The 20,490-nt window shown below is 51.8% G+C and overlaps 1 protein-coding gene across 1 annotated transcript in view; it reads right to left on the reverse strand.

Annotated features, from left to right (window-relative positions):
• The window catches only part of SLC28A1 (solute carrier family 28 member 1), a 50,352-nt gene that overhangs the window by 27,586 nt on the left and 2,276 nt on the right, over positions 1 to 20,490 (reverse strand). The window contains exons 4-8 of the mRNA XM_042940458.1: positions 19,556 to 19,647; positions 15,696 to 15,879; positions 7,056 to 7,197; positions 6,295 to 6,408; positions 5,301 to 5,378 (exon numbers count right to left, since the gene is read on the reverse strand). Of these exons, the coding sequence (XP_042796392.1) occupies positions 5,301 to 5,378; positions 6,295 to 6,408; positions 7,056 to 7,197; positions 15,696 to 15,879; positions 19,556 to 19,647 (610 nt within the window). The remainder of the gene's footprint in view (positions 1 to 5,300; positions 5,379 to 6,294; positions 6,409 to 7,055; positions 7,198 to 15,695; positions 15,880 to 19,555; positions 19,648 to 20,490) is intronic.

Consider the following 20,490-nt stretch of genomic DNA (forward strand, 5'->3'; position numbering starts at 1 on the left):
GTGTGCATGAGCGTGCGTGTGAGTATGCGTGTGTGTGCATAAGTGTGCATGTGTGCCTGAGCGTTTGTGGGCATGTGTGTGCGCACGTGACTGTGTATTGTGAGCATATGCGTGCATGGGAGTGTGAGTGCATGAGCATTTGTGTGCATGCGTGTATGTGTGTGCGTGTAAGTGTGCGTGTGTGTGCGTGTATGTGAGCGTGCACTGTGTGCATATGTGCGTGTAAACGTGTGTGCACGTGGGTGTGCGTGTGTGAATGTGAGCGTGCATGTGTGTGAGCATGCGCATGTGTGTGTGCGTGCACGTGCGCATGACGCAGGGAGGGAGTGGGGAAGCTGAGTAAATTTTGTGATGAATGAATTTTGTGAAGAGGGCAGTTCCATGGCCATGGAGCGTGTAAGTCCTCCCTGATCTGGTCTGTCTTCGCCAAGGAAGCCCCTGCCTAATGCACTAACGCTGAGGTTGGCCCGAGGACAGGGCCTCCCAGGGTCCCAACGACGGTTAGCGTGTGACTGGGAAATGCTGGGGCTGCCTATTGATAAACCCACCTCTCTTGTTTTTTCTTTCTTGACGGGATATCCAAACTCAAAGTCTTTAGCAGCCACTTAATATGTTTTAAATTTAACGTTATCGTTATTAGGGCTCCTTTCTGTATTTGGAAGGGAGACGGGATGTCACTGACTTCAACTTACAGGATGAGGCCGAAAACGCCAGTGTCCAGTCAACCTGTTCCGGCCCCGGCTCTGCCCTTACTCACCGCGTGACTGTGCCCATGTCACTGCTCCTCTCCGGGGTGTGGTCTGACCATCCGTAGGGACCCAAAGATCAGTCAGCTCCCTTCCAGCCCGACAGTCTATGAAAGCGTGGTTGTAAAGGGTGATGTGGGGAGAGAGACGGGCAGCAGGTGCACCCACATTCCTCTGGAAAGGGAGAGAAGGTGGAGGACACACAGCCGACTCTGGCGGGAAGACGGGCAGAGCAGCAAGCAAGGTGACCGTTTCGGCGCTAGTCTGGGCGGGGACGCCGGCGGACAGCGGCTGTCTGGTCTGCCTCGTGCCCCTTCCTCCGCTCCTTCTGGTGACAAAGATTCAACATCCCTTTGGGAAACCACCCCTTCCTCCACTCTCCCCCAACAGGCTTCAGGTTTGGCAGATCAAAGCCAGTTATTCTCCCTGGTTACAGTTCAGAGATGGCATCTACTCCAAGCCGGGCCAAGAAGGGCCCCCTCGCGGGTTTCCTGCTAGAACTAGTGGAAATCGGGCTCTCTCTCTCTCTTTCTCTCTCTCTCTCCTCAGGTTGGTTGGATGTAAGTCACCCCCTCAAGGGAGCCTCCCCAAGACTAAGACTAACACCAGTACCCAGAACACAGAGCCAGGATACAGGCCAGGTGGATCCCAGCTGATGTTCGGTACCCTGGACTTTGCAGTTACAGAAATTAATCTTGATTTCTGGAGGTTCTGTTTAATTTCCGTGTTGGCTTAAGACAAATTTGAGTTGTGTGTCTGTCACTTACCACTGACTAAGTCAGGAGCTGAGCACCCAGGTCAGGAAGTACAGCCGAGACTCCCAAATGCGGCCCCAGTTATGGCTGGGAGGGACCGTAGATGGAAGGATCTGTGCCATCACTTTTTCTCCCAGGGACGTATGCCAGCTGTCACCTGGGCCCTGCTCCTCTACCAGACCACAAACGCTCGCTTGAAAAACGACAGCCCCCTGAAAATGTAGCTAATCACAGGGAGCTGCCTGCCTTGTTTGCTATAATGGAGGTTAGCAGAACCACTCTCCTGGGCAATGCCTCTTGGAACGATGGCCTTCTGAGGGTGGCTCGCACTCAATCAGGCCACCTGATTGACCTGTAATCAGGTCAATGGCTGTGGGTGGGAACGCAAGACTCCAGGCATTCCAATGGCAGACTCCCACGCCCTGGCCTTGGTGATTGGTCCCAGGATGGTCACATGACTGAAGCTGACCAATCTGAAGACCGCTTCACTTTGCGGGGGGGGGGGGGGGGGGCGGGGGGACCATGCTGTAAGCCTGAGCATCTGTTACTGCTGGGGGCCAGGGGAAGATGGGGTGCTCGAGAGTGAAGCTGACGCCCTGGGGTCTCTGGGGCCCTGGGGTCCAGCTCGCACCAGCTCAACCTTGCCTTCTAGCGTGTAAGCCAAGAAACAGCTTCCCTCTCTCCTCCCTTTAAAGCAATATTTTTTTAAGTTTATTTTGAGAGAGAGAGAGAGAGAGAGAGAATACATGCACACACGAAGGAGGGACACACAGAGAGAGAGAGAGAGAGAGAGAGAGAGAGGGAATCCCAAGCAGGCTCCTGTCAGCACAGAACCCGATGGGGGGCGGAGGAGGAGGCTAGAACTCACATACCAGTGAGATCATGACCTGATCCGAGATCAAGAGTCAGACACTGACTGAGGGGGTGTCTGGGTGGCTCAGTTGGCTAAGCATCCAACTCTTGATTTTGGTTCAGGTCATGATCCCACATCAAGCCCCACATCGGGCTCTGTACTGACAGCAGGAGTCTGCTTGGGATTCTCCCCCTCTCTCTGCCCTTCCCTTGCTTGCACTCTCCCTCTCCCTCTCTTAAAATAAATAAACTTAAAAAAAAATAGACACTCAACCAACTGAGCCACCCAGTCACCCCTCCCCCCCCTTAAAGCAAGTTTTAAATGGGTTTCTGTTACTTGCAACCAAAGAGTCCCAAAGAATACTCTTTTCTTCTAAGCCAGGGGGCAAACAAACATCTAAGGCCCCTTTGTCACCACTGCCTACTAAGGCAAGTGCTCTGATATCAAGGCACAGAAGCCAATAAGCAAGAGCTTCGGTCCTGGGTTCCGGTCTTGATCCCAGCCCTCCCTAGCTTTGACACTTCGCAAGCAACGACCGCTCCGAACCTCAGTGTCCCCATCTGTGAAAAGGGGGTAATGATAGCACTTCTGCCACGGGTGGTCATGAGGGTGAAGCGAGGGCCAGGTACACGTGCTGGCTGCGTACCTAGTGGCCGTTATTATGATTTCCTTCTCCCTGCGCTTTTCTTCTCTGTTCCCCCGAGACCTTGGGTCTAGAGGGCAACAAAATGGTTTCCGGTGGCCCTGGGGCTTGCTGCAAAGCTTGTGTGTAGCTCTTGGCTTCCCTCTGGTTGGGAAGGTCCGGGCCCTGCCGGGGAGGTTTGGAGAAAAAGGAGTTCAGCTGTGGTCTCGGGCCACCGGGCAAGCCGCTCAGGACCACGGTCATGGGAACGGTGGCCCAGCCGGGCCTGGACTTCCCAGCAGGCACAGAGGGACTTCGGAGAGCGGTGTCCAGGCACTGGGTGGGGCTTTGTAGGGCTCAGGGTCAGTTCAGGGACACAGGATGAGTAAGACCCAGGCCTTGCCTCCTACAGGTCCCCTCAGCCTCCATTCCCCACGGTGACCTCTCTCCTGCCCTGTGACAGCCTGGTGGCCCCGGGTCATCATGTGGGTATGAGGCAGCTTCCTCAGGTCCTCTATTCCAAGCCTCCTGGCTACAACCCTTCCTACCCACTATTTTCTTTAAAATCTTTATTTACTTGACATAGAGACAGAGAGAGCGTGAGCAGGGAAGCGGCCGAGAGAGAGGGAGACACAGAATCCAAAGCAGCTCCAGGTTCTGAGCTGTCCGCACAGAGCCCGACGCGGGGCTCGAACCCACGAACTGTGAGATGGTGACCGGAGCCGAAGTCGGACGCTCAGCCCACTGAGCCCCCCAGGTGCCCCTCTTCCTGCCCACTATTCGGACTGCAGTGTCGTATGCTTGTCCCTGCAGGGTGACAAGATGCCGGCTGCTGTCTGTCTGTCTATCTGGTGAACCTAAGACGTCACACCGGAGCCAGTCTTCACGACTCCTCCCTGAAACCTGGGAGGCCCCTACTTGGAAATAGGACTGGGAGGGAGAGCCCTCCCCAGCCCTACAGGATGGTGTCAGGGGGCCTCTGGAGGGCCCCCCCCCCCCGTCCCCCAGTAAAACTGCTCTCAGAGCAACGTGATGGACAAGTTCGTCCCAGGACACACAAGACTCCCGAGAGGACAGGAACCCGGTCCCCTCGCTCCTTCCTCCCATAAGTGACATTATTTGAACCACTTGGATAAAGTGGACGCTTCCCCGAGGGTTGCTGACACCAACAGACCCTGTGCGGACCCTCACCACCAGCTGGTGGTGGGGACAGAGTGGCTGGAGACGACTAGACTCGCAGCCTGGCCCAACGTCAGCCCAGAAGTGCATCGCCGAGCCCGTGGCTCAGGCTGGAAGCCTCCGGGGGCCCCAACAGCCCCCACGGGGTGGGAAGGCTCTGGAAACAATGGTCAGAGGCATGAAAGGCAGAAACCTCCAGAAGCTACACATGGGGCCCTGCACAGCAGCCCCGGGGGCGGGGCGGGGGCGGGCGGGGCCGGGCAGGGAGGGCGCCCTGGAGGAGGCAGCACTGATTCCCGTGGCAGTGCCGTGACAACGGTGGCAGGAAATCACCCCCCTCCGCCTAGCACTGGAAGTGGAGCCGAAGCCCGAAGCCCGGAGAGGGTCTTTCGACAGCTTGGGCGTGAAGCCAGCCGAGGGGAGCCCCCGAAGGAAGCGCGTGGGTCCGCATTTCCAAACTCAGAATGGTGACGTGGCCACACCACGGCAGACCCAGCATGGGCTGCACCGTCTAAACTCAGGGTTGGGGCTCTGCTGTACACAGTAAGGCCTTTGAGTCTACGTCGGTTTCCTCTGCAGCAGGGATGCAATAAACCGTCCGCAGGACGGAAGGAAGGAAAGAGGGAGGGAGGGAGGGGCTGTAGGTCCAGAAAAGTCCAGAGAAGGGAGTCACAGTGTACAGCTGGGTGACAAGGGCCGGCCTCCTGCAGAGGTGACCCTCGAGGGCCTCGATGTAGAAGCAGCCTGAGAGGGTCCTGTGGGCTTAAGAGTTCCTGGGAAGTGTCCCTCAGAGGCCTCGGGGCCCCTGCGGCGCGTCGGGGGCTGAGGTGAAGGCAGGCGCCGTCCCCGTGCCCCTGCCCTCTCTTCTTGTCTCACGGCGATTCTATCGTTTGGGGATTCGTTTTTAAGGAAAAGAATACAGATACCTCTTACTTGGCAAGTGTTACAAAGCACACTGACGACATGCCGGCGGGCGAACGGTGTCGGGGCCCCTCTCGGCACCCCGAGCCCGGAGCTTCGTGGACCTCAAGCGCACGGCCCTCCCCCGACCCGGACCTGGCCCGCGCAGCTTGCCCAGACGTGTCCCGGCCACAGGTACTGGGCAGCCGCTGCTAAGGCCCTCGCGGGCCAGGAGTTGGGCTGACCTGAAAGGCAAAGACTCCCTTGACCATGGCCTCCCCAAACACGAAGCTGGAGCCCACGTCCGTGTAGCTCAGGAAGATCTGAAAGCAAAAGACAAAACAATGCAAAAACCCGGCGTGAGGCCAGGAGGGGAAGGGGCACCAACAGTGGCCAGAAAGCCAGGCCGGGTGAGCCAGAGGGACGTCGCCTGCCGTGGGCCCGTCCAGCAGCCCGTCCAGCAGCCCAGTGTGGGGGAGAGAGGGTCACCGGGCCTCCCGGGCCTTGCGGGGGTCGGGCACCACCCAGCAGTGCACTTCGTGAACACACGTTCACAGGGTTTTGCTCCCCTGAGCACATTCTCCCCGGGAGACACCTTTTCTGTACACTTTAAGAGAGCACCCTCAGGGGCGCCTGGGTGGCTCTGTCGGTTAGGCGTCCGACTTCAGCTCAGGTCATGATCTCACTGTTCGTGAGTTCGAGCCCCGCGTCGGGCTCTGTGCGGACAGCTCAGACCCTGGAGCCTGCTTCAGATTCTGTGTCTCCCTCTCTCTCTGCCCCTCTCCAATCACACTCTGTCTGTCTCTCTCTCTCTCTCAAAGATAAACATTAAAAACTTAAAAAAACATAACTTCAAGAGACTGAACATTATTTTTAAATGCGCACATATGACAAAGTAAATCAGTTGTAATTTTTTTTTTTTAGCACTTTTAACTGTCGCGTGTTCCACATCACTCATGACTGCCGAGGGCCACATGCCTTGCCCCCTCAGTACCCACGAACCCTCCTGTGCTGAGATTCTCTTCCGCATCGGACCAGCCACTGGAAGGACAGCTGTCTGCAGGTGGCCCGGGGCCTAGGGGAAGGAGTGGCCGCACTGCCCAGCCCCTGCTGCTCACGTGGCCTGGGGCCCAGCGCACCCCCACCGTCCCGATCCCAAGCCCCTCCTTACGGCCCCACCCTCCCCTTCCCCCAGTACAGCGGCTTTTCCCTGGCAACCCGAGTGGCCCTTGTACGCACCTGGATCTGGTTGCCCATCCACTGGAATGCAATAAATCCTGGCTCTGTTCTGATGACGAAGAGTCCAAGTGCAAACTGTAGTCCGAGGCCCCAGGACACAGTCCTCCAGGATACCTGCCACCCGAGAGAAAGGTCCTGGTGAGCTCAGCTCCTTGGGGGATCCACAGGGAACGGCAGGCGGAAAGGGCAGAGAGCACAGCGCTGCTGAGGGGCCTGGGAGTCTTGGCCTCGTCTGCAGGATAGGACTGGACCCAGCCACGACCCCCGGGCCTGTTGCTGACGGTCCCGTCCACCCTGCGGTCAGAATAGGCCACGCTCTTGGCAGTAATGGGCCTGGGGCAGTGGGCAGGGGTGGGGCACGGTCTAAGGACCCATTGCAAGACTGGAGCCGCCTCGAGCAGGCCATAGCGCTCGGTCCCGGTCCTCACCGGGCGGCTGTGGCCTCCGATTCTAGTGTCAGTGTAGCTTCTGTCTGCCTGGACCTCCCCCCATCTCTTCTCCCCAGGCAGGGCTCCCAGCTGCCCTGACCCCCCGCTCCCTGGACGCCCCCACCCTCGGCAGAGGACTGCTTCTGCCTCTCAGCATTTAAGGACTCCTCAGCGGTGACCTTCAAATGCAGGTGCGTGAGGATCTCTGGGAGGCCTGGCTGAAGCCTGCGGGGAGATGTCGGCCACACCACGAAGCGGGGAGGGATCCTAGTTTCGGGAGGCAGGGAGGGAAGGGGCTGCGGCGCACTCTGGGCCTGACGACTGAGGACTCACTGTGCGGTGATGCTTTGAGCAGGCGAAGAGGAGGCAGATGAACACGCAGATTCCTGCAAAGGACACTAGCTGCTCGGGTCGCTGGGAGGTGTCCAGAACCAGCCACGAGACCAGGCCCAGGAAAGCAGCGAGGGCCAGAGTCCTGCGGGGGAGAGGCAGAAAGCCATCACCCTCAGCGTCTCCCCCACCCCTACACAAGGGCACCCAGGGCTCCAGGGGAAGGGTGCTCAGGGCTGGGGGGAGGAGAGAGCTGTGTGACCTCACACGGACCACCTAGCCTCTCTGGGTCTGGCGTCCTCATTGGGCAAAGGAAGCCGAAGCCCCACGCTTCTCCTGGTTGCCAGGAGGACTAAAGAAGAGAATGTGTGTGCTGAGCTTTGCACGGTGCCGAGCACGTGGCTCCATCAAGGGCAGGGATTCTCACAGATGCAGCGATGCTCAGCCCAGCCTCTGACCTTGCCAGGGTGAGGTGGGGCCTGTGGGGCCCAGGGCTCTGCTTCCCAGAAGCAGTAATGTCAGTCCGGGCAGGTGAGCCGAGCTCCTGGGACCAAGGCTGGGAAGCGACGATTTGTTTTTTATTTATTTTTTTTAATGTTCATTCATTTTCAAGAGAGAAAGAGACAGAGCATGAGCGGGGGAGGGGCAGGGAGAGAGGGAGACACAGAATCCGAAACGGGTTCCAGGCTCTGAGCTGTCAGCACCGAGCCTGACATGGGGCTCGAACCCAGCAACCACGAGATCATGACCTGAGCTGAAATCGGACGCTTAACCGACTGAGCCACCCAGGCACCCCTGGAAGCAACATTTACAGCTTCCCTCCCTGGGGCTGGAGTTGGCTCACCAGGTGGGGGGGAGGGTCTGGGCCTTGGGTGCTCGAGGTCCACCCCCGACCCAGTCACTGACTCACCTGGTCCTACTAATAACAGCTAATGTTCACTGAGCACCTATTATGCGCCAGGAACTACACCCAGTGCTGGGAGACATACCGTCCCCGCCCTCATTGTACACACGAAGAAACTGAGGCACAGCAAGGTGAAATGACTTGCCCACGGCCACCCATCTAACAAGTAGCAGATTTGAGACTTTAAGCCAGGCACCCGGCGGAAGTTTATTCTCTTCACTAGCTCTGTGCACGACCACTGGTGAGGGGTGGACCCGGGACCAGAACTCCCACAGGCCAAGCCCAGAGTTCACTGCTCACTTCTGCCCGTGTTTCTAAGCAGCTAACACCACCGGTCCGCTGCACAGTTTCTGCCTGTCTCTGTGCCACTTGCCTTACTTACTTACTATTTCTCTTTATAAAACTTTATAAAACCTTAAGTGCAGGGGCACCCGGCTGGCTCCTTCAGCAGAGCGTGCAGCTCTTAGTCTCAGGGTCGCGAGTTCAAGCCCTACATTGGGTGTGGAGACGACTTAAAATAAAATAAACTAAATTAAATTTTAAAAAAAGTCAGTGCATGTTTTGGGTTGGGTTTCTGTTGTCATTTGTTTCTTTCTTTTTTTTTTAAGTTTATTTATTTATCCTGAGAGAGAGAGAAAGCACAAGTGGGGAAGGGGCATAGAGAGAGAGAGAGAAAGAATCCAAAGCAGGCTCCTCACTGCCAGTGCAAAGCCTGATGCGGGGCTCGATCTCATGAATCATGAGATCATGACCTGAGCCGAAACCAAGAGTCGGACGCTCAACCGACTGAGCCACCCGGGTGCCCCTGTCATTTGTTTCTTAATGCCTTTATAGAGGTACGACTGGCATGTAACAAATAGATGTTGAAAGTGAACAATTTGGGGAGTCTTGAGGTGTGTACGTACGTACCTTGAGACCGTCACCACAGTTAAGACACCCAAAACGTTCTTCGTGCCCCTCTGTAATTCCTGGCCCCCCTCCTCGTCCCCAGGCAACAACTGATCTGTTCTCTGTCACTAGATTAGTTTGCATTTTCTAGGATTTTATATAAACGGGATCATAGAGCACATATCCTTTTTTTATCTGACTGCTCTCACTCGACATAACTATTTTGAGATTCATCCATATTTTTTCATCTATCAGGAACTGGTCTCTTTTTATTGCTGTGCAGTATTCCATGGCGTGGATGGACCATGCTTGGCTTATCTGTTCGCCTGCTGATGGGCATTTCGGTTGTTTCCAGCCTTTGGCTGTGACAGACAAAGCTGCTAAGAACATTCAAATAGTTACGCGCAGGTCTTTGTACAGATTTACGCTTTCATTTTCCTTGGGTCAGTACTACTTGGGTGATGCTTTGGTAAGTGGAATGGGTGAATCATATGGTAAGTCTAACTCTTTAGGAGACCGCCAAACTATTTCCCAAAATTATTGCACAATTTTACACACCCCCGAGCAGGATGTTGGAGTTCCGTTTCCTTTACATCTTTGCCAACACTTCGTAACGTCTGTCTTCCGAATTCTAGTCATTTCCAACAGACATAGAGCAGTACCTCTTTGTGATTTTAATTTGCAATTCTCTAATAACTAATGATGTTGAGCATCTTTTCATGTGCTTATTCACCACTTATGTATCTTCTTGAAAGAATTGTCTGCTCACATCTTGAGCCCATTCTTAAATTGGGGTGTTTTTCTTATTATCGAGCTTTGAGAGTGCTTAATATATTCTGGATACAAGTCCTTGGTCAGATGTGTGATTTGTAAAACTTTTCTCAGAGTCGTGCCTTGTCTTTTTTCTTCTCTTAAGCATGTCTTTTGAAGAGAAGTTCTTAATTCTGATGAAATTCACTTTGTCAAAATTTTTAATAGACTGTGATTTTGGTTTTGTTTCTAAGAAATTTATTCAACTCAAGGGTCACAAAGATTTTCTCCTACATCTCCTTATATTCGTTTTATAGTTTTAGGCTTTCCATTTAGGTTTATGATTTCCCGTTTTCAGTTAGTTTCCCATGTATTGTGAGGCGTGGATTATTATGTCATTATTTTGTTTTTCCTCTTCTTCCTTTCGCCTATGAATATACCACGGTTTTAGCATAATTTGTCAGTATGATTATGTCTCCTTTGAATTGCCTTAGCACCCTTGTCATGAGTCAATTGGCCATATACATGTGGATCTATTTCTGGACTGTCTATTCTATTCCTATTTGGTCTCTCTTGTCTGTTTTGATTCAGATAACCATATTGTCTTGATTACTGTAGCTTTACAGTAAGTCTTAAAGACACATGGTATAAATTCATCAAACTTATTCGTCTTTTTTACAGTTGGTTTGGCTATTCTAGGTTCTTTGCATTTCTATACGAATTTTTAAATCACCTTACCAATTTCTACCCCAAAAGCCCATGATAATTTTGATTGGGATATTAATAAGAATTTATAGATTAATTTGAGAAGAACTGATATGCTGACAATACTGAGTCTTTCAATCCATGAACCTGGTATATTGCCCCATTCTTTAAGTTTTCTTTAATTTCTCTCAGCAGTGCTTTGTAGGTTTCAATGTACAAGTATGCACACCTTTTTCAGATTTTACCTTAAGTAATTTACGTTTCATGCTATTCTAAACGGCATTTATAATTTAATTCATTATTGTTTATTGTTGGCACCTCAAAATACGATTTTTTTTGTATGTTGATCTTGTATCCTGCAACCTTGTTAAACTGACCTGTTAGTTCTATTAGCTTTTTTGTTAGATTCCATAGGATTTTCTGTGTAGACGATGTTGTCTGTGAACAAAGACAGATTTACTTCTTCTTTTTCAATCTGTATGTCTTTCATTTCTTTTTCTTACCTTATCACACAAGCTAGAACCTCTAGTACAATGTTGAATAAAAGTGCCGAGAAGGGACATTCTTATATTCTTGATCTCGGTGGAAAATCATTCAGTCTTTCCCAGTTAAGTATGATGCCTGCTATAGATTTTTGTTATTTTGTTAATCCTGCTTTGCTCAGAATTCATATCAGGAATGGACGCTGAATTATGTCAAATGCTTTCTCTGAATCTATTGGCATGATCATATGCTTATTTTCTTTTTAATCTATTAATGTGACCTATGATAATTTTTTAGTGTTAAACCAACTTTGGATTCCTGGGATAAACCCCATTCATTCATGTCTTATTCCTTTTATATTTTGTCACACTTGGTTTTACAAAACTTTGTTAATAATTTGTTACCTCCTTATTCATGAGGGATACTGGCCTGTACATTTACTGCGATTATTGGTTTGGGAGGAAAGTTTCATCTACCATCTTGCTATTTATTTTCTATTTGTGCCATCTGTTCTTTGTCCCCTTTTCCAACTTTTCTACCTCCTTGCAGATTGACTATTTTAAAATGAGTCTCTTTTACCTCTCTCACTCTCTTTTTTAACTTGTTAGCTATAACTCCTTGTCATGTTATTTTAGTGGTTGCTTTAGCATTATAGGATACTCTTGAACTTATCACAATCTACCCTTAAGTCATATTACACTCCTTCACATGCAGTATAAAAACCGCCCAGCGATAGAATTTCACTTCTTCCCTCCTAGCCCTTGTGCTATATTGGTGTTTACTTCTACATATCATATAAACTCCACAATACATTATTCTTATTCTTGGTTTATAAGTTGACTGCCTTTGAAAGAGATTTAAATAATAATAAAAATAGCCATTATTTTTACCTATTTAGTTGCCATTTCAAGGCTCTTCACTCTTTTGCGTAAATCTCGATTTCCCTCTGATATCGTTTTCCTTCTTTTTGAAGAATTTCCTTTAGCATTTCCTGTAGTGCAGGTCTACTTTTTTATGTCTGAAAACTTCTCTCAGCTTTTACATGTATAAAAAAAGTCCCATTTCTCCTTTTTTGAATGATGTTTCACTGGTAACTAATTCTAGATTGACACACATTTGTCGCTTGACTGTTCCATTGCTTTTTCATTCCATTGTGTTGCTTTCGAGAAGGAATCTGCTGCCATCCACATCTTTGCACATATTTCTTCTCTAGCTGTTTTTAGAATTTCTTCTTTTATCACCAGTTTTAAGCAATTTGAGAAAAATTTTTTAATGTTTATTTACTTTTGAGAGAGAGAGAGAAAAAGAGACAGAGCATGAGCAGGGAAGGGGCAGAGAGAGAGGGAGACACAGAATCTGAAGCAGGCTCCAGGCTCTGAGCTGTCAGCACAGAGCCTGACGCGGGGCTCAATCTCACGGACTGCGAGATCATGACCTGAGCCGAAGTCGGACGTTAAGCAATTTGATTATGATTTCTTGTTTCTCGCACTGAAGATTTGTGGAGCTTCTTGGATCTAAGGGTTTATAATGTTTATCAGATTGGGAATTTTTTGGACATGATTTCTCTGAGTATTTTTTTTCTTCCCTCTTTCTCGTCTGGAGACTTCAATTACATGTTTCCACTTAATGTGGTGCCATGGTTTACTGACATTGTGTTTGACTCTTTCAAGTTTTGTTTTTAAGATTTGTTAGGGAAAGCCTGAGCAAGGTTTATTCTATGGTTAATTTTTCTGTACTACTGTCCCAAGATCTTTAGTATTGTAAACAATGCCCCGTGAAATTATGAAGTTTCCACTCTGACTGTTGAAAATAAACACAATTTCTGGCCCTGTGTGGTTTCCAGGCATTCTTCCTCTAATCCTTGTGGATGGGTCTTTCCCAGGCCTTGGATAGTTTTCTCATATGCATTCACTGACCGGAACTCAAAGAAATTCTCAGGGAAGACCCTCTGTAGATTTCTGGAGCTTTCTCTCTGTGCCACTGTCTTCACTGGTATTCTGCATTACCAACTCTGACCACCTTCACTTCCCTGGATTCCCAGCTCTGTATCCTCAACCCAGAACATACGCTGGCCCACCTTCATTCCCCTTCCCTGCACTGTGGCCTGGAAACTCTCTCTGTGCAGTAAGGTGTGGGCTTACTCATAGGGCTCATCTCCTCTGTTCCCTGCTTCTCCAGGATCACTGTCTTCTGGTGCCTGATGTTGAGTTTCTTAAGAGCTATTGCTTCATATATACCTGTCCCAGTTTTTCAGTTGTTTCAAGTGGAAGGATAAACTGGAAGCCAATATCAAATACATGTATTTTTTAAGTTGAAACAAAATTCACATATCACACAATTTGCCCATTTAAAGTACACAGTTTAATGGCCCTCAGTATATTCACGGAGTTGTATGACCATTATAACCATCAACTTTAGAATATTTTCATCATCCCAGAGAATAACCTAGCACCTCTAGCCATCACCCCCCAATCTTTCCATCCATCCCCCCAACCTTAGTCAAGGTTTAGATTTGTCACTTTGGACATTTCATGTAAATGGAATCCTATGATACGTCGTCCTTTGGGACTGGTTTCTTTCACTTAGGATAATATTTTCAAGCTTCATCATTATTGTAGCATGTAGCTTTCCTTTCTGTGCCAAATAATATTCCATTATATGGATACACATATTTGACTTACCCACTTATCTGTTGATGGACACTTGGGTCATTTCCACCTTTTGGCTATTATAAATAATGTTACGGGCCGCCTGGGTGGCTCAGTCGGTTGAGCCTCCAACTCCAGATTCTGGCTCAGGTCATGATCCCAGGGTCATGGGATTGAGCCCCATGTCAGGCTCCATGCCTAAGATTCTCTCTCCCCACCTCCCCCCTCTCCCCTGCTTGCGCTCTCTCTTCCTCTCACCTCCAAAATAAAATAAAAATAAAAATAGAGAAATAAATAATGTCGCCACGAACATTTGTGTACAAGTTTTTGTGCCGACATACGTTTTCATTTCTCTTAGGTATATACCTAGGAGTGGAACTGCTGTGGATGCCAACTCCAGTTCCCACACGATAACTGAATGTATAGTATTTTGAGGAACTAATTAATTTCTAACGCAGCAACAGTATTTCACATTTCTATCAGCAGTGGATGAGGGTTCCAAGGCTTCAACGTCTGGACCAACGCTTGTTATTATCTGTCTTTTTTGTTATCATCCCAGGAAATGTGAAGTGATGTCTCATTGTGGTTTTTATTTGCATTTTTATGACGGCTAATGATGTGGAACATGTTTTCATGTATTTACTGGCTATTTGTATATCTTTGGAGAAATCTCCATTCAAGTCTTTTTCCCAGACTTCAATTGGGTTATTTGCCTTTTTATCGTTGGGTCGTAATTCCAGATACACATCCCTTATCAGATACATAATTTGCAAATATTTTCCTCTGTACTGTGGGTTGTCTTTTTACTTCCTTGATGGTGTCCTTTGAATCCAAGTTTTTACTTTTCATGAAGTCTAATTAATCTAATTAATTATTAATAAGAATGTGTATTTTAAAATATTTATTTACTTACTTACTTATTTATTTTTAAGTAATCTCTATACCCAACATGGGGCTTGAACTCACAACCCCAAGTAGCATGCTCTACTGACTGAGCCAGCCAGGTACCCTTAAAGGAAATTTTATATCAATACTTCAAAAGGAAAACCAGTATCAATGATTTGTCACAAATAGATGATTGTAAAAATAAATCCTTTTATAGATCTATTTATAAATTTAATTATTAAAAAGGATAAATTTTTTATTTTTTTTTTAAGATTTATTTATTTTTGACAGACTATAACACGGGAAGGGGCAGAGGATCTGAAGCAGGCTCTGTGCAGACAGCAGAGAGCCCAATGAACGGCTCAAACTCACAAAGCGTGAGATCATGACCTGAGCCGAACTTGGACACTCAACCAACTGAGCCACCCAGGTACCCCAATGATACATTTTAAAAATTTTACTCACGTTTTATTTAATTTATTCATCTTTAAATTTTATTTAATTTATTTAAAGTGATACTATTATAAAGAATAATGATTATTTATTATTATATATTTATTGATAAATAAAATGAAAACATGTGTTCATCCATAGGCTGGCTCAAATCGTTAGTCTGTGGTACCTCCATAGCTTAGTCACTGGAGATCTTTGAATACCAGTTTCTTTATCAACAAAACGGAGTCCTGATATAGATTGGGGGGGGTCTTCAGATTTTTTTTAAGCCATAGAAACATTTTTTCCAGCTTCCCCCCCGCCCCCCCAAACCTTAGTTTATAAAACAGGTAAAATAGAGTTTCCTGGTTGAAATGGGCATTTGGGGAGGGAGGTCTGATATTTCCATCTCCAATTTCTCCCTCCTGCCCTACGGCACCTCCAAGGTCTCCAGAACCCTAAGGAGCCCAGTTTGAAAACGAGGAGATCCCAAACTGTCCGGGAACATGGCTGGCTACAGGAGAACCCTCTGGGGGCTGACTAAATTCACTGCCACCCGGCCCCCAATCCTGCCTGCTGAGTCTGACCCCAGGCGTGGCCCCAGCAGCTGTCTCACACATGCCCAAAGGATCTGATAGAGGCCCTGCCTCTCTGGATGGGCTGGAATCCCCGAATTTAGGAAACTGTCAAGTCCTGTTCTCAGTTCCTGATCTCAGTCACCTGTCGTAACTGGACAGAGAACCAGGCGGAAATGGCAAACCATCACAGAGAGGGCTGCGGCCGTTGAAGCCACCCAGCCACGCCTGCCCGGGCCCCCCCCGGGTGGAACGTCCCCCATTGCCCAGGAACTGTCTGGGGGAGATCAGGACTGAGGCCCTGCTCACCCAGGCCTGGTGCCGAGCCAGAGCTGACTCAGAGGCGTCAGCCGGCGGCCATGAGCTCACTCACCTCTCAAACCAGACGTTCAGGCGGCAATGCCCCAGAGGCTTGAAACACCTCAGCAGTTTGGGCCCCAGCAGCCTCTTCAGCAGGCTGTGGGCCAGGAAGGCGAGGACCACACCGGTGAGGACGAACAGCGCCAGGGCCCTCTGGAAATCCAGGAGGCCGGCGACCAGCAGGAAGGCAGCGAACGCTGGGTGGGAGTGAAACAGAGAGAGGTCACTGACGATGACGAGGGCCTGCCGCCGTGCCCTCCAGCTCCACCTTGCGCCACACAGGGCACAGAGGGCAGGGGAGTGGCCCCACCTCTCTGAGTTAGGTTAGGGTTAGGGTTAGGGTGGGCGCGAGACAACGTGCGTCTCTGAGCACCTGCGGAGGGCCTGCTGCGTCCCAGACTACACTCCGTTCCATGGCGGGCAGAGATGGGCACATCAGTCACTCCAGGAAGGAGTTTGCTCGTGTGTCCAGCATCCTGCTCTGAAAATACGGGCCATTTTCTTCCTAGACTCGCCTTTTCCCTGCCTGTTCCTCGCCTCTTGTGCAGTTAAGCCAGGGTGTGCTCTCCTTCAAGAAGGGGATATGATCGTGGAGAGCAGAGGGGGAAAGTCTCTCCCCGGCTCATGAATTTCAGAAGCCAGGGCCCTTGAAGAATGGAAAGGACTTAGAGATTTTCCACCGGGCAAAACACGCGAGCTGCAACCTCATGCGTAAGTGTAGGTCCTACGCTGCCCACCCTGCCGCCAGACTGGTTAGAAGACACTGGCTGGAAGACAGACGTTTCGGGGACGGACCAGCTGGAGGACGCTGGTGGACCCAGGGGGAAGGGATCCGGCCTGGGGACAGAGGAGCCCTGCCCCAGGGGAGGCCGCAAGATTCCAAAGAGGGGGCACCCGGGCAGTGTGTGGGCAGGCAGATCATAGAAAGCTTCTGAGGTTCTGCACCCCAAGGCAGGTGCCAAGGCCGCGGGAGTCATCTCTGAGTAGCCCGGAAGCAGAGAGGGGAGAGGAGTCCAGGAGAGGCCCCCGATGGAGACCGGAGACGGGGACGTCTCCATGGCTACCTGCAAGGACGGAGAACCTGGGAGCAGTTGCAGGAGTGGGCAGGTCCGTCCACACCTGAGGACAGACAAGCCCCACTGGGGCCTCCTGGGGAAAAGGCGGAAGGGCTATTTCACACTGACGGAAGGTAGGTTCATATTGCTCGGTTGGGATGTTAAAATTGGAGCAGAGTTCTGAGAGATGAAGCTACCTTGCTCTCACACAGACGATCGTGGGCTGGGCCTCCGACCTGCACGGGTGTCACTGAGAGGCACGCAGGTGTGGCCCTGCAGGGGTGCCAGGGACGCGGGCATAGGGCCGCGGGAGGCCGAGGCAGGGGCCAGGGGCGCGCACTCAGCCCTTCCTGGGCCTCCCAGGGCTACTGCTCATAACCACCGACAGCTGGGTCTGCGCTGATCCCATTTAGAGACGGGGCACCCGAGGATTCACACCGGGAGGAAACTGGGCTAAAATTCCTACCCAGGTCTGTCTTGGGGTCTGTGACTCGGGGGAATGGCACGCTGTGCAGGACAGGAGGCGGTGTAGACGAGTCCCCCAGACAGGGCATGGAGAAACGCATCTTAGGAGTTGTTTGTATTCTTCTAGGATCTGTTCACCCCTCTGGTGACAGGACTTGTCTGTTCCTTTTGGGCACGTCCCCACTCTAAGCCCATGTTTTCCAGGGGAGTCTGGGCTACATTAGCAGTGGGAGATCAGAACGGGCACAGGACCCCCGCCAGGCCAGGCACCTCTGGCGACTTGGCCAGAAATGTGGGCGAGAGACACACCATTCTTCCGAGACTGGGAACACCAAGGCCCTCCGTGGCGGCCAGCGGCCAGGGCTGTCTGGGCACCTATGGAGAAAGCCCACCTAACATAAGGACACCATTGCTGTGGCCCAGGCCCAGAGCGCTGAGAACGCGGGCTCCCTTTCTCTACCGTACCTACTCTCAGAAGGTGCGTGAAGGGCCCCACCGAAGGCATGATACAATAATATTATCAAAGAGCCGCAGGAAATCAAAACCATGCAAACATGGAGGAAATGGAGAGTGGCCATTGTAAAGGATAATTGACCGACTGACAGCCACCACAAAGGCAGAGACAGGATGAGATAAGTGATTTTCATTATCTCCTAGGAGGAGTTCAGTCATTTCTACAAAAGAAACCAACGTGGGTCTGAGTGAGTGTGGAAGCGAGAGGGACAGAGAAGGCCCAGGCTCAGGTCCAGCCAGAGGAAGACTTCACTGTCTCAGACATCTCTAGAAGGAAGCTGCAGGGACCATGAGCCAGCCCATCTCAGCCTTCAGCCCTGCTTTCGCTTTCGAACATGAAGACCGGGGCCATTGCCGTCATGGCTCTGGGTGTCCTCTCCCGCCTGGCCCCCTGGAGGGGGGGCGGGGCTTCTGCATCCACAGCTACACCCCCCTCCATGTCCCGCCTGCAGGAGGACCTGCGGTGACCCTCCTTCCCTGGGCTTAGGGGTCCCCCCCTGCACCTGCCATCTGTCCCCATGTCCTTCCCCTCCTCTCTCTACCACCTCCCCACCCCACTCACAAACACAGTCCAAGTGTCTCCTGTCACAAACACACCCCTTCCTCGACACTGTCACACCCTCCTTGTTAATATTCCCACCTGTGCTCATAAAAAATCCTTCCAAAGAGCTGTCTGCACTTGCCGTCTACACTGCCTCTCCTCCCATCCATTCCAGTCCAGCTTTTCACCCGTGCCCTAAGTTACTAGTGACTTCCTTGGCTCTAAATCCCCCGGGACGCCGCTCAGTCCCTGTTCCGCTGCTCCCCTTACCACAGAGATGCTGCTGTTCACCTCTCCCTCCTCCTTGAACTGGTGCTCCCTGGTCTCCGCCCCTCCCCCCCCATCTCCATGCCCCCTCGGGCTCTCTCTCTGCCCCTTCCTCTGCCAGCTCCCTTGGTGTGGCTGGTCCCAGGATGCTGTCACTGACCTACTTCTCGATTCATTCTCCAGGCGTCCCTGGAGAGGCCCCTGTCCTTCTCGATGGCCTGGCAGACGTGCCTCCAGCATCCCGTCCCGGACAACTGGCCATCCCTCTCCCCTCCAAGCCTTCCTCCTCCCGCGCTCCCTAGCCACGGAGGCACCATCATGCACCCCGTCGCCTGAACAGAGCCCCGCGGCACCCCAGATTCCAGGGTGTCCTTCATCCTGCGCACTCGGTCGGCTTCGAGTGTTGGTGATGCTTCCCGAGGGTCACTCCAAGCCGCCCCTGTCCGTCCCCTACGCTTCGTCTTCTCACACATGTACTGCCACCCTGCCTGCCTCTTCTAGGCTCCCACAGTGCGAATCTGGCCTCGAGGCTTGCCTGTTAATTCCTTCAATGGCTCTCTCTGGCTTTGAGGGCAAAATTCAAGTCCCTGAGCTGCCTGCCCACACCATGCCGCGTTTCACCTTTGCTCCCGTGGTTCCTACCTGCAAGTGCCTTCTCACTCCGTCCTGTCCTTCAGATCCAGCTGGCTACCTCCTGCTCGACCTGCGAGGCCTGAATGTCACCTCCTCCTGGAAGTCCTCCCTGATCACTTCCATCCCTCCTTGGTGTTCCCAGATGGCTCACTGCCTTACGTGAAAATACCGTTCCCCTCTCCCTTACTGATCAGAGACTGCTTTGGGAAGAAGATCCGGTCTGACTTTATTCTGATGTCCCAGCTTCCTCCGTGGAGCTGGCTCTGAGATGATTGTTGGATTATTGGATAAGTGAATGCCCTGGGACATGGATGGCCGGGGCTGAGGTGGCTGAAACCCGGGTGGTGGTAGCTGGGGTGGGAACGGCGGTCTCCCAGGGGGGCTGGGCCCCAGGCTCACCAGTACAGAGCAGGCCCGTGCAGATCCATCGAAACAGCCGTGTGTGCTCCCGGCAGAAGCGTCTGGCCCTCAGAGCAGGCTGCAGGCTCCTCCTGGGGAGAGCGCCAGTGGGGTCCGCGAGTCAACTCCCACCGTCAACAGCTCCAGGTAGAAGCTACTCGGGTACCCCCCCCCCCCCAGGGCACTGACCTCGGCATCACAGGACTAGGGCAACCCCAGCCCAGAACAAACTAAGGGTCGGCTCAGGCCACCCCGCCTTCCAGCATCACCACTGCCCTTGAGTCCATTCTGCCCTTGGGCTTGGGAAGGACTTAACTGAGATGATGAGTAAGAACCCAACCAAATGCAGAAATGCACGAACCATGACGGCTGCCTCCCTCCCCTGTCCCCGTGTCCCCCCTGTCTGTGGGGCCGGGCGGAGAGCTCCTAGCTCTGCCTTGTTCCCCGGGGACCCGGAGACTTACCCTCCGAGTCAGCAGCTCCCCCTGCAGGAGAGCGTGTACACAGCCCACCCCCTGCCCGGCGGTCACCACCTGCCCCCCACCTTCCCGCTGGTGCCAATGCCATTCTTGCCTGGTCTTTTGGTCGCTTGTCTATCCCTGGAGAAAAGGCTGGCACTTGGCCTCTGAGGACCCACAGGCCACACTTGTAGGAGCTTCTGTTTCAAGGAATGCCTCTCCCCCTCTCTGGCCCCAACACCTGCCCCCCTAAGGGAGGCTCTTCCCCAATCTCCCATCCAGAGAGACAGATGGACTCCCTCCCCTCCACCACCCCTCCTCTCCTTGCCGCCCTCGGCTCAGGATCTGGCCAGCGGGGACCCCCAGTGAGCCTGGGCATCAGCTCTGGGTCACCAGCCTCCCCGTGGGAAACAAGGGGACTGGACCGCTCTAGGGGTTTTCAAACTAAGCCTCGAGGATCCCTGAGGTGCCCCAGGG

The sequence above is a fragment of the Panthera leo genome, chromosome B3 (genome assembly GCF_018350215.1).
Source record: "Panthera leo isolate Ple1 chromosome B3, P.leo_Ple1_pat1.1, whole genome shotgun sequence".
In the NCBI taxonomy this organism is placed as follows: Eukaryota; Metazoa; Chordata; class Mammalia; order Carnivora; family Felidae; genus Panthera; species Panthera leo.